Source organism: Alosa pseudoharengus, unplaced genomic scaffold (genome assembly GCF_046254945.1).
Source record: "Alosa pseudoharengus isolate Yale_2024_CS ecotype anadromous, Long Island Sound unplaced genomic scaffold, YU_APseudo_1.1 YU_APseudo_1.1_scf_3, whole genome shotgun sequence".
Taxonomy (NCBI): domain Eukaryota; kingdom Metazoa; phylum Chordata; class Actinopteri; order Clupeiformes; family Clupeidae; genus Alosa; species Alosa pseudoharengus.
The window spans coordinates 1587772-1600271 of record NW_027468718.1 but is presented as its reverse complement, the minus strand read 5'-3'; the positions used below and the strand labels follow the sequence as shown (position 1 = coordinate 1600271).

The 12500-nt window shown below is 41.4% G+C and overlaps 1 protein-coding gene across 1 annotated transcript in view; it reads left to right on the top strand.

Annotated features, from left to right (window-relative positions):
• The window catches only part of LOC143100010 (interleukin-1 receptor type 2-like), a 32204-nt gene that overhangs the window by 2033 nt on the left and 17671 nt on the right, over positions 1 to 12500 (top strand). Inside the window, exons 2-3 of the mRNA XM_076262939.1 lie at positions 12170 to 12238; positions 12346 to 12500. The exon at positions 12346 to 12500 is cut by the window's right edge and continues 110 nt beyond it. Of these exons, the coding sequence (XP_076119054.1) occupies positions 12172 to 12238; positions 12346 to 12500 (222 nt within the window). The 5' untranslated portion in view covers positions 12170 to 12171. The remainder of the gene's footprint in view (positions 1 to 12169; positions 12239 to 12345) is intronic.

Sequence of the window (12500 nt, the reverse complement as noted above, 5' to 3'; positions counted from 1 at the left end):
TCTTTAAAAGTAAATGTTCCAATCAATGATCTAAGCAGCACATTTTCTTCTCTCTCCTTCATTTTACAGTCTAATGGTTACTGACTAGAACGGCTCGGGGTCAAAGGTCATATGGAATCGATTAATCTGGGTCATTCCACGTCAATTCCACCAGGGCCCACACACTTAGGTCTCAAAAAATTCTGAAAAAATCACCAGGTGTACCTATGTTACCCAGGAGACACACTGTAAAATGTATTTTATGTGAGATCAATACTTTACAAGATACAGCCAGTTTTACGGGGGGAGGGGGTGTCGATTTTGTTCAGCGTCTTTTTTTTTGTCAAAGTTCATAAGCCCATAGAGCAAGAACTAAACCATGTAGGAGGCTCAAATTTTGAATGCTGGAACATAAATAGGAATAGTATGTAGCAAAATCGTCATGTTTGGTCTGGATGATCCTGCATGGTCATAGCCATCCCTCAAAGTTGATCAAAATTTTATTGGAGTTTTGGCTGGGTTCTGTTTAGGCCTTCAGAAGACATATTTGTACTCAACATAGGCCCTTAATTTATTTTCCTTATTGAGATAAGACCTCACAAGTCTGAAAAATTATTTTGGTTCTCATTTTCAGAGCACCCAAACACTTTGTGGGAAAAGATTTTTTAAATGTGTTTTTCTTTATTCTCCATGATCCCTTCTTTTAAAAAACACCAATTTGACTTGTCTTATGCAAATCATTCTTTTTTATTTTCCACCCTGAACATGGGCAAAATGCCCCATTGAGATCAATATGTTTTATATAGAGTTACCACAGTGCCACCTGTGGTTGTATAGAGTAACCTGTGGTAAGGTACAGAACATATAGATCTCAATGGTGCATTTTGCAAAGTATTAAGTACGGTGGGCACATCATTATGAATTATGATTTATTAAGCATGATCATGACTATTTATTTTTCTGCCAAAAATGTGGTCATCACTGCTCAAATTCTGATTTGAACACAACTTTGCAGTTCTCTAAACACGTGTCATTATTCACTACTTTAGTTGAGGGGCCACAAACATGACGAACGCATGAAATCATGATAACCCTAGGAAATCATGATGATCATGCTTAAGAAATCATAAATCATGATGATGTACCCATCACACCTAATGCTTTAGTTCATACATGGGCAACATACGGCCCGCGGGCCACATCCGGCCCGTGGGCTTTCCCTGACCGGCCCGCGTAAGGTCCGTGAAAGAACAATAGTCAAGAGCCTATAGAGATAATGCATGCAAATCAATATCGTTGTTTTTATTTTGAAAGCGACTGCTATTTGTACGCCCATACATTTGTGCGTGGATGCATACGACGTAAACACCCTCACTGATGTGCTGGTGAACAGAATTTATGCTTCTGCGTCGACACAATGCAGTTGCCTTTACGTCGGCGTAAACCTTTCAAAGTTTTGTGTCTCTTATGTCTGCGTCGCTCACCACCGCAAAGGTTGTTAGAACGACTGGAACTCCTACTGCTGCTCGTTGGCGATACGAAGTGTTCATTTCAAAACGTTACTGGCAGATAGACAGTTTAAAATCGGATAACCCCGTAATTGTAACCAAAATATGTCTGAGTTTATTTGCAAAGCTTATGTTAGCGAACTAGTATGATGCTACTACCCACAGGTTTCTTGAAGCAGCCGGCTCAACACACAGAGCGAGTTGACCAATCACAGTTAAATGCATAAAGTTAAAGCAAAAAAATAGCCTACATTTTTAAAATAGTTTTCTTTGTGCATGTTGATTAACTAATGACAGCCTACTATTGTCTGCTCCACATTTTCGTAGTCTAATTCTGCATAGAGTTAATTTAATGATGGTAATGATTTAATGATGAAATATTGCTGAGTGTTGATGAAATGGTGGCACAGGCCTTTCGGTTGTACTGACTCCTTTACATTTTCATGACCTAGCCTAATTATATAGATATTGTAGTACTTTTTTATATCAGTCTTTGAAAACTGAAAAAAAATTTCAATGTCAAAAAATCATTTTGGAGAATGAGGATTAAATACTGGACATAGATTAAATATTGCTGTTTTTCCTTTGTCTCCCTCACATTTTAATCTGTTCTTACGAGTAGTAAACAAAACCATATGATTTACTTAATGTTATACAAGAACAGAATAGAATTGAACAGAATTGAGTTCAGACTTGAGTTCGGTATTTTGGGTCCGGCCCTCCTCAACAGTCCCAGTTTGTCATGTGGCCCCTTGGGGAAATTAGTTGCCCACCCCTGCTTTAGTTGATGTGGTGTTCATACTAGTGCTGTCAAACGATTAAAATTTTGAATCACGATTAATCGCTGAATTCCCATAGTTAATCACGATTAATCACATATTTTATCGCATGATTAAAATTATATTATTTTGCATTTCTGAACTTTCCAGGAGTCCATATTAACAATATAAAGCAATTATTGTGTATCTTGATTAGGATTCAAATGAAAGCAAAGCAAGTTACTTCATTAACTTAACTTTAAGACGTAGGTCTATTTGATTATTTCAAATCAAATGTCAAAAGATGTGCAACAGACCTGAGGCAACACAATATATTCTTCAGAAATATAGCTAATAAAGGGCATAACAAACATAAAATACTATATTCATTATCTTTGAGTTCAGTTGAAAATAAGGAAGTTTTCGACATGAGTGCACTGCCATTTTATAGGCCTACAGTCTATGGTGCACTGTCACTTGCCACACACATCAGCGCCGAAGTTTTTAACAGGCAAACACTGGATGAACAATGGATTTTATGGAGCAGCGTCGACCAAATAGAACTGAATCGTGATTTACACGGCGGCAAAGTGTGATGCTGGTGTGCAGAGTTGTATTGAAAAGAATGGAATCTAATGTACAGTAAATCAGTGTTTCTCAAACCTTTTCAGACCAAGGACCACTTAACCAATAAAAAAACCCTCACGGACCACCTAGCTAAAAAAAGATTAGACCTACTTCAAAAGTATATTACACAATAGGCCTACTCACTGAACCACTACTTATTGTGTCAGAGGATTAATATGATTTAAACTGCCATAGCTTACATAGGCAATATTGCAGAACTGTTTGGATTTACAAGTTGGTTCAATATTGCATCTATACTATATTTTACCACGTCTGCTCGCAGACCACTTGGGATAGCTTGCGGACCGCCAGTGGTCCCTGGACCACACTTTGAGAAACACTGCAGTAAATGAATGTCGAAAGCAGAGTGCATCGCACTAATGTCGGCATCGGTGTCCACAGCAATTTAAAACACCATTCAGCTGACCGGGAGTTCAGAACTGCATTGGTGTTTATTATACGAATCTACTCTTTGGCCAGCTCGTAAGCCCAAACAAGTGTGTGCAGCATGCCTTTACGTAGACTACTAAAGGCGCATCATAAAGATAGGCTACATTTAATCTGCATCACGCCCCATTTTAGCGGAAAACAATTAACATTATATCATTGATTTTCACTGAAGACAGCTAGCCTAATCACACCTTGATGTTACATCTAGTTATTCATTTACAGGCCATTCAATCATTTCACTAACAGGGCAGTTATGAAGAATTATGTGTAGGCTATGTAACTTACTCATGTCTAAACGATGTACATTACAACCCATTCAGAACGTAGCTACACTTCCATATCCCATGTAAAACGGTTAGCTTGCTAGCTAGCCAACTATATCAGGCATAGCAATTATCTCACCTAGTTGTAGGAAAAAAAGGCTACGTTCATATTACAAGTGATAGAATGAATGTGTGACTTATGTTTAGTTGATGTTATGACATGTAACGTAAATGACATGTAAGCTTGCCGAACTTATAGTCAGCCACGGGCAGTTTGACTGTGCCTATTCGTGACACTCCTGTTAGTAGCCTAGGCTATAAACTGGAAAGAGCAAAAAATAGGAACATAATGGTCACATTAATCCCATAAACACACAGATAACTCTTACACCAACCTTATTTTGTGCCTTTTATTCACGTTTGTTTCAAGATTTAGTAAGTGTAAGACCTTTTTCGCTCCCCACTTTGATGCAGCCGTGGCCCACTGGTTAGCACTCTGGACTTGTAACTGGAGGGTTGCCGGTTCGAGCCCCGACCAGTGGGCCACGGCTGAAGTGCCCTTGAGCAAGGCACCTAACCCCTCACTGCTCCCCGAGCACCGCTGTTGTAGCAGGCAGCTCACTGCGCCGGGATTAGTGTGTGCTTCACCTCACTGTGTGCTGTGTTTCACTAATTCACGGATTGGGTTAAATGCAGAGACCAAATTTCCCTCACGGGATCAAAAGAGTATATATACTTATACTTATACTAGGTTTCCATTATCCAAACAGCTCCCTTTCCCCTGAAAGGGGGCGTGTACATGCAGCACGGTCTAGCTAGATCCAGTGTGGTGTTGTAGTTGTTCTACAACTACAAAGTTTGTTACACCAAAAAGAACGTTAATCTCGCGATAAAAAAATTGACGCCGTTAAAATAGGTTTACGTTAACACCGTTAATAACGCGTTTAACTGACAGCACTAGTTCATACGTGAGGTCATTGTGGTGGATTTCTATGACTTAAAGGATGCATGTATGTTTTTATAAACTTTGATATTACTGCAATTATTATGAGACTTCAAGGCCTGTACACATCTTAAACAGACCAGACCAGGTGTCAAAGAGTGGGGTGAATGAGTGCACAGTGACACTGGGCCTAAACGGTAAAGAGCGAGAGGATGAGGTAATGGTAACTGGAAAAAAACAGAATCAGACAGTTTTGCATATAATTTTTATGCATGATATGACAAGGGGTCCCACCAATATCCGTAACCTTGGTGGATGCTGATAGGCCAATAGGTATCTTTCGAGGGGGCGAGAAGGCCCAACTTCAAGGTTAAGGAGTATAAAAGATAGGCCGCAGCCATTTTGATGGTAGATCTCATCGGGGGCCGCCATCTGATGACATCTCACCTCACCCTATTGCTTGACACCTGTTCTGAACATTGTTTAGACTGGATTATCACTGCAATACGGTGAATAAAGATTCAGCAGTCTTCAGAGATCTCCTGTCTATTCTGTCTCCTTCGGACGCCTTGTCCCAGAGTGCTAATTAGTAATAATCAAGTGATAAATTGCTAGTGGATTCGAAAGTGGACTAGTTTTTCCACAACATCATCATGAATGAGAGTATATGAACTCATGTCAATTCCTGAAGATTCATAAGATATGCATAAATCATGAATTCATTCATGCATGAATTCATGATAATTCATGTACCTTTACCGTAAAGTGTTACCCATATTTCTTCATAACCGTTGTGTTAGTAAAATGATTGAATGTCCTGTGAATCAATAACTAGATGAATAACTATATAATAACTTTAAGAATCAATAACTAAATGAATAACTATATAATAACTTTAAGAATCAATAACTAGATTAATAACTATATAATAACTTTAAGAATCAATAGCTAGATGAATAACTATATAATAACTTTAAGAATCAATAACTAGATGAATAACTATAATCAATAGCTAGATGAATAACTATATAATAACTTTAAGAATCAATAACTAGATGAATAACTATATAATAACTTTAAGAATCAATAACTAGATGAACGACTTTATAATAACTTTAAGAGGCTGATCCTGGCCCACCTCACTGAACCCCTTCCAATTCACCTTCCGTCAGAACAGGAGCACAGAGGATGTCATCTCTACGGCACTTCACTCTGCCCTGTCCCACCTGGACAATAGCAACACCTACAGTATGTGAGAATGCTGTTCATTGACTTCAGTTCAGCATTCAACACCATCATCCCATTCAAACTGACCACTCCAATGATTTTGTGTGTATGTGTGTGTGTGTGTGTGTGAAGACCAAGTGGATATCAGTTTATTTAAGCAGATCAAAGCAATTGAGAAAAACTGTAGTATTATTATTACTGTGTGTGTGTGTGTGTGTGACTGAGATCAAAACAATTGAGAAAAACTGTAGTATTATTATTACTGTGTGTGTGTGTGTGTGTGTGTGTGTGTGTATGTGTGTGTGTGTGACTGAGATCAAAGCAATCAAGAAAAACTGTAGTATTATTATGACCGCCGCGCAGCGAAGCGGCGGTCATATAGGTTTAGTCAGATTTATTTATTTATTTATTTTTTATTTTTTTCGCATGTCCAAATTTCTGTCAATGATTCCCGGGACACTGAAAGACCGGGGTAGACGAAACTTGGTGGGCATGTAACCCCATATGGATAGCATGGAACCATCGTTTTTCGTTTTGATCTGTAGCCCCCCCGCTGGACTGCACAAAGGAGGGTAGGGCAGACACAGTTTTCTGTGAATATCTCGAGAACCGTAAGGTTTAGGAGGACCATTTTTTTTGTATGTTGATCTCAAGGGGCCATGTCAACCCATTCCATAACCACTCATTTCATGTATAGCGCCACCTAGTTAAACACAAAAAAGTAAAAATGAGGTGTTGTAATCGCAGGTATCTGTGACCTAACATAGTCAAAACTGCACGAATTTGGAAGTGTAGGATCATTATGACACCCTCTGAATGCACGCCAAGTTTCGTGGAATTCCGTTCATGGGGGGCCACACAATAAATTAATTTTTGGCCTGTACACCGGGGTACACAAAACTTGGTGGGCATGTACCCCCACATGGATAGCATGGAACTGTCATTTTTCGTTTTGATCTGTAGCCCCCCCGCTGGACTGGACCCCCCGAAAGGAGGGTAGGCCAGACACAGTTCTCTGTGAATATCTTGAGAACTGTAGGGCCTAGGATGACCATTTTTTCCGTATATTTGCCTCCAGGGGTCATGTTAGCCCAGTTCATGTGCACACATGTGCACAAACAGATACACACACACACACACACATTCACAGTAATCATGACACATACTCACACAGTAGACATATGTACGCTTCCATGCACAGGCACATACGCAGGCACGCACACACACACACACACACACACACACACACACACACTCACACACACACACACACACACCCACACACATAACATAAACATAACACAAACAATCAAGAATTTCTCATAATTATGAACAGGCAAGATGGAGGTGGGGTTGTATAAAATGAATTTTACATGTGAAATCTATGAACTAATCATGTTTTGGTACTTGTTGTCTAGCAGATACCAGTGAGAATTGAGTGTGGATAATGCAATTTAGTGAGACAGTTAGAATCATATAGGCCTTTCAGCGTGATTTCTTTTTGTGGAAAAAATGTGCTGGACTGGGCGGCGGTCATATTTTGTACCGCTCTGCGGTACATCTAGTTATTACTGTGTGTGTGTGTGTGTGTGTGTGTGTGTGACTGAGATCAAAGCAATCGAGAACAACTGTAGTATTATTATTACTGTGTGTGTGTGTGTGTGTGTGTGTGTGTGTGTGTGTGTGTGTGTGTGTGACTGAGACCCAGAAGCTATAAACTGACTGTGGGAACTCAACCCAAAGGTTACAAAGATGAAGAATGAGTGAGAGCGAGGGAAACAGAGCAAGTGGTGTGTGTGTGTGTGTGTGCATGACGTGTGTGTGTGTGTGTGTGTGCGTGTGTGTGCGTGACGTGTGTGTGTGTGTGTGTATGTGTGTGTGTGTGTGTGTGTGTGCGTGACGTGTGTGTGTGTGTGTGTGTGTGCGTGTGTGTGTGTGTGTGTGAGAGAGAGAATGAGAGAGAATAAGAGATTGTGTGTGTGCGAGAGCGAGAGAGCTTGTGTGTGTATGTATGTGTGTGCTTGTGTGTGTGTGTGTGCACATGTGTGTGTGTGTGTGAGAGAGAGAGAGAGAGAGAGAGAAAGAGAGATTGTGTGTGTGCGAGAGAGAGAGATTGTGTGTGTATGTATGTGTGTGCTTGTGTGTGTGTGTGTGTATGTCTGTATGTGTGTGTGTGTGTGTGTGTGTGCGTGACGTGTGTGTGTGTGTGTATGTGTGTGTGTGTGTGTGCGTGACGTGTGTGTTTGTTTGTGTGTGTATGTGTGTGTGCGTGTGTGTGTGTGCGTGTGACATGTGTGTGTGTGTGTGTGTGAGACAGAGAATGAGAGAGAATAAGAGATTGTGTGTGTGCGAGAGCGAGAGAGATTGTGTGTGTATGTATGTGTGTGCTTGTGTGTGTGTGTGTGCACATGTGTGTGTGTGTGTGTGTGAGAGAGAGAGAGAGAGAGAAAGAGAGATTGTGTGTGTGCGAGAGAGAGAGATTGTGTGTGTATGTATGTGTGTGCTTGTGTGTGTGTGTGTGTGTATGTCTGTATGTGTGTGTGTGTGTGTGTATGTCTGTATGTGTGTGTGTGTGTGTATGTATGTGTGTGCTTGTGTGTGTGTGTGTGTATGTCTGTGTGTGTGTGTGTGTGTGTGTATGTCTGTGTGTGTGTGCTTGTGTGTGCTTGTGTGTGTGTGTATGTCTGTGTGTGTGTGTGTGCGTCATTGTGTATGTATACTGTATGCATACAGATGTGCCCAATACATTCCTTAAAGCGTCCAAACAGAAGCACATCTTTCACCTTATTAAGTGTGTGTGTGTGCGTGTGTGGACTTGTTTGCCTTATGAAATGATTTGTGTGTGTGTGTGTGTGTGTGTGTGTGCACGTATGGACTTGTTTGCCTTATGGGGTGATTGTTTGTGTATGTGTGTGTACGCGTGTGTTTTGGCGGGGGGGGGGGGGGGGTGGTCTGGGGGTTCCCATATCCGGCCGTGACTCCTCCTCATGCTGGTGATGTCAATTTCCAACAGTTTAGTTTAAAATTAGACACACTAATAGTCCAACTTTCTCTATTGCTCACACACACACACACACACACACACACACACACACACAGAGAAAGAGGGAGAGGGAGGGAGAGAGAGGTGTGTACTGTGTACCAACCCAGCCTGCTGTGTCTGAACAAGCTCAAATCACACACACACACACAGACACACAATTACATAATAGTTAGTGGATAGATGTGGAATGTGAGAATGAGTGTGTGTGTTTGTGTGTGTGTGTGTGAGAGAGAGAGCGTGTCTGTGAGTGTGTGTGTGTGTGTGCATGTGTGTGTGTGTGTATGTACCATGTCCACGGTCCAGAGGTGGCAAAAGTACTCACTTTCCATACTCAAGTAGAAGTACAAATACTTGTGTTAAAAAATACTCTGGTAAAAGCAGAAGTACTGGTTTAACTTCTTTACTCAAGTAAAAGTAACAAAGTACAGGCTTGGAAATTTACTTAAAGTATAAAAGTAAAAGTAGTTTTGTGAATGACAACCATTTTTTATGCAACGGTACCTGGACCACACAAATGTTACCAGCGGCAAGAGTGCCAGTCTCTCTTTTTAAATCTTCCCATAACCTGTTGCCCTGTTTCTTGGGCAGTTTCTTAGGAAGCGCTGGCACAGAGTTACAGCGCCTAGAATATTGTTTTTTCTTTCTGCCGGATAACAAGCATCTCTGAACTGACAAAATTTCAGCCCTCTAGGTCTCTTGATATGATTTTAGAAACGCAATTGAGCCCTAGCACCAGGTCTTGCGAAGCTGTGTGCAAAAGTAGATCAATATAGAATAAAAAATCAGTATTTTAGACCATTATTTGCCAAGGTATGGTCATGCGTTTTGTAATGCCTTATGGAAACTCCTCATAGGACTTTTGGTTACCCAAAATGCATACTGACAATAAAAGTATGCATTTCTGAGGTCTGAGGACTATTTGGATTGTGTGTCAGGTTCTGATATAGAATGACTACACAAAATGGAATAATTACATAAAAGTCTCTATTTATGCATTTTCTTTGTTGGCTTCATGGGTGTGTATGAGATGGGCTATACATCTGCACAACTAATATTGGATAAATCAACATGAATATTTAATTCCTATGGATTCCTGTGAATATTTCAAGACCAGAAAATATATAATAAGAGGTGGGTAAACTATGAATTCTGTGATCACAGTAAGAACATGTTTGATTATGGTGGAGGTTATTGTCAGTGTTTATAACAATACAAGTGGCATTAAGTGGTTCATAGAGTGTTGATGAGTGTACAATATACATATTGTTATTGTGGATAATACAGTGTGATTTTTAAATGCTAACAGCTGTAATTGGGGAATTAACTCTTTTGAGAGGTGGATAAACTCTAATAAGAGGTGGAGAAACTATGTATGAAATTTCTAAACTGCGTTTTGCCTACTTGCGTTTAGCAGCCTCCACTACATCCCTGTTCAAGACCCAATGCTGCATCTAGCCTACTTATTGCTAAGGATATAGGCTACACTGCAGCTAGAAGTTAGGGAGGCACCAAAGGTGAGGGCATTTTTGACTATTTAATTGAGACATAGGCTACTACTACGTGCTAACGTTAACGTTACTGCCATCAAGCTGCAATGATTTGCCGCGAATGAATGCCGCCCAAATCTGTCGAGTCATCTTGTAGTGGTGCGTCAAGTGCAACGTATATTCCCATCCGCTATTGATGAGGTGAAAAATAATAACGGTAGGCTACTGAAATGATTTGAAACTAAAGTAACGAGCCAGTTTTGTAGAATGTAAGGAGTAGAAAGTATCGATATTCAAGTTAAAATGTAAGGAGTTAAAGTAAAAAGTCGCCTCAAAAATAAATAGTAAAGTAAAGTAAAAATATCTGAAAAATCTACTTGAGTACACGAAGTATTTGTACTTTGTTACTTCCCATCTCTGCCACGGTCCATGTGTTTGTACGTGTGTGTGTGTGTGTGTGTGTGTGTGTATGTACCATGTCCACGGTCCATGTGTGTGTGTGTGTGTGTGTGTGTGTGTGTGCCACAGGGCCCTCTCTCTGTGTGTGTGTGTGTGTGTTTGAGAGTGTATGTGTGTGTGCGTGTGCCCAAACCCTGTGTGTGTGTGTGTGTGTTTGAGAGTGTATGTGTGTGTGCGTGTGCCCAAACCCTGTGTGTGTGTGTGTGTGTTTGAGAGTGTATGTGTGTGTGCGTGTGCCCAAACCCTGTGTGTGTGTGTGTGTGTTTGAGAGTGTATGTGTGTGTGCGTGTGCCCAAACCCTGTGTGTGTGTGTGTGTGTTTGAGAGTGTATGTGTGTGTGCGTGTGCCCAAACCCTGTGTGTGTGTGTGTGTGTGTGTGTGTGTGTACAGTGTATATGAAAAGTATTCATAGCGCTTCACATTTTGTTATGTTTCAGACTCATCTTAAAGGACAATTCCGGCGCTTAATGAATCTAGCGGTTAATAACACATGTGTACCGAGTTCGTCCGCTCTCATGCTAATCGAACGTGACCATCTTGGGAAAACAGTCGCGTGTCAGTTCAGCTCGCGTTGCTCTAGTCCAACATCATGCAACGTCAGCTGAACTGTCACACACACACACACACGCAGTCATGTGACAGTTCAGCTCGCATTGCTCCAGTCCAACGCCGTGCAACGTCAGCTGAACTGTCACATGACTGTTTTCCCAAGATGGCGCCCGCCTGTAGACGTGAACCATACTGTTTCTAAACTATCTTTTAATAAACCGTCTGCACACTTACAAAGTTCTCAATGCTTCTAAACTATCTTTTTAAAAAGATAGTTGCAATAAAAAAGCAAGCGTTCTCACCCTCCTCTTATCCATCTCTCTCTCCTTCTCTCTCCATCCCTCTCTCTCTTCTCTATCCACCTCTCTCTCTCCATCCCTCCCTCTCTCCTTCTCTGTATCTATCCCTCTCTCTCTCCTTCTCTGTATCTATCCCTCTCTCTCCTTCTCTGTATCTATCCCTCTCTCTCCTCCATCTCTCTGTCCACTTCTCCCCCCTCTCTCCTTCTCTCTCCATCCCTCTCTCTCTTCTCTATCCACCTCTCTCTCTCCATCCCTCCCTCTCTCCTTCTCTGTATCTATCCCTCTCTCTCTCCTTCTCTGTATCTATCCCTCTCTCTCTCCTTCTCTGTATCTATCCCTCTCTCTCCTTCTCTGTATCTATCCCTCTCTCTCCTCCATTCCTTACTCTCTCCATCCCTCTGTCCATCTCTCTCTTTCTCTCTCCATCCCTCTCTCTTCTCTATCCACCTCTCTCTCTCTTCATCCCTCCCTCCCTCCTTCTCTGTATCTCTCTCTCTTTCTCTCTCCATCCCTCTCTCTCCCTTTCTCTCTCCATCCACCTCTCTCTCTCTTCATCCCTCTCTCTCCATCTCAGCTATGTCTCCTTTGTGGTTGTGCTGGTGTGCTGATGTTCTTCTCACCTGGGTTTCCACAGCAGCTGACAGTAAGTGTGTTTTTAATCATGACCACACACAGTCATATACAGAGTGTGAAGGGTGTAAGGACTATAGTGTGTATTTTAAGCATGTGTGTGTGTGTGTGTGTGTGTAGTCCCTCAGGATGACGAGTGTAAGGACTATGGCGTGTCGTTCGAGCGCGTGTTCAGACGGTCTGGGGAGGCAGCCATGTTTAACTGCTCTCTAGTAGATCCCTGTGTCTTCAATGTGTCCACACAACCCTACAACACAACATGGTACCACCTGCCT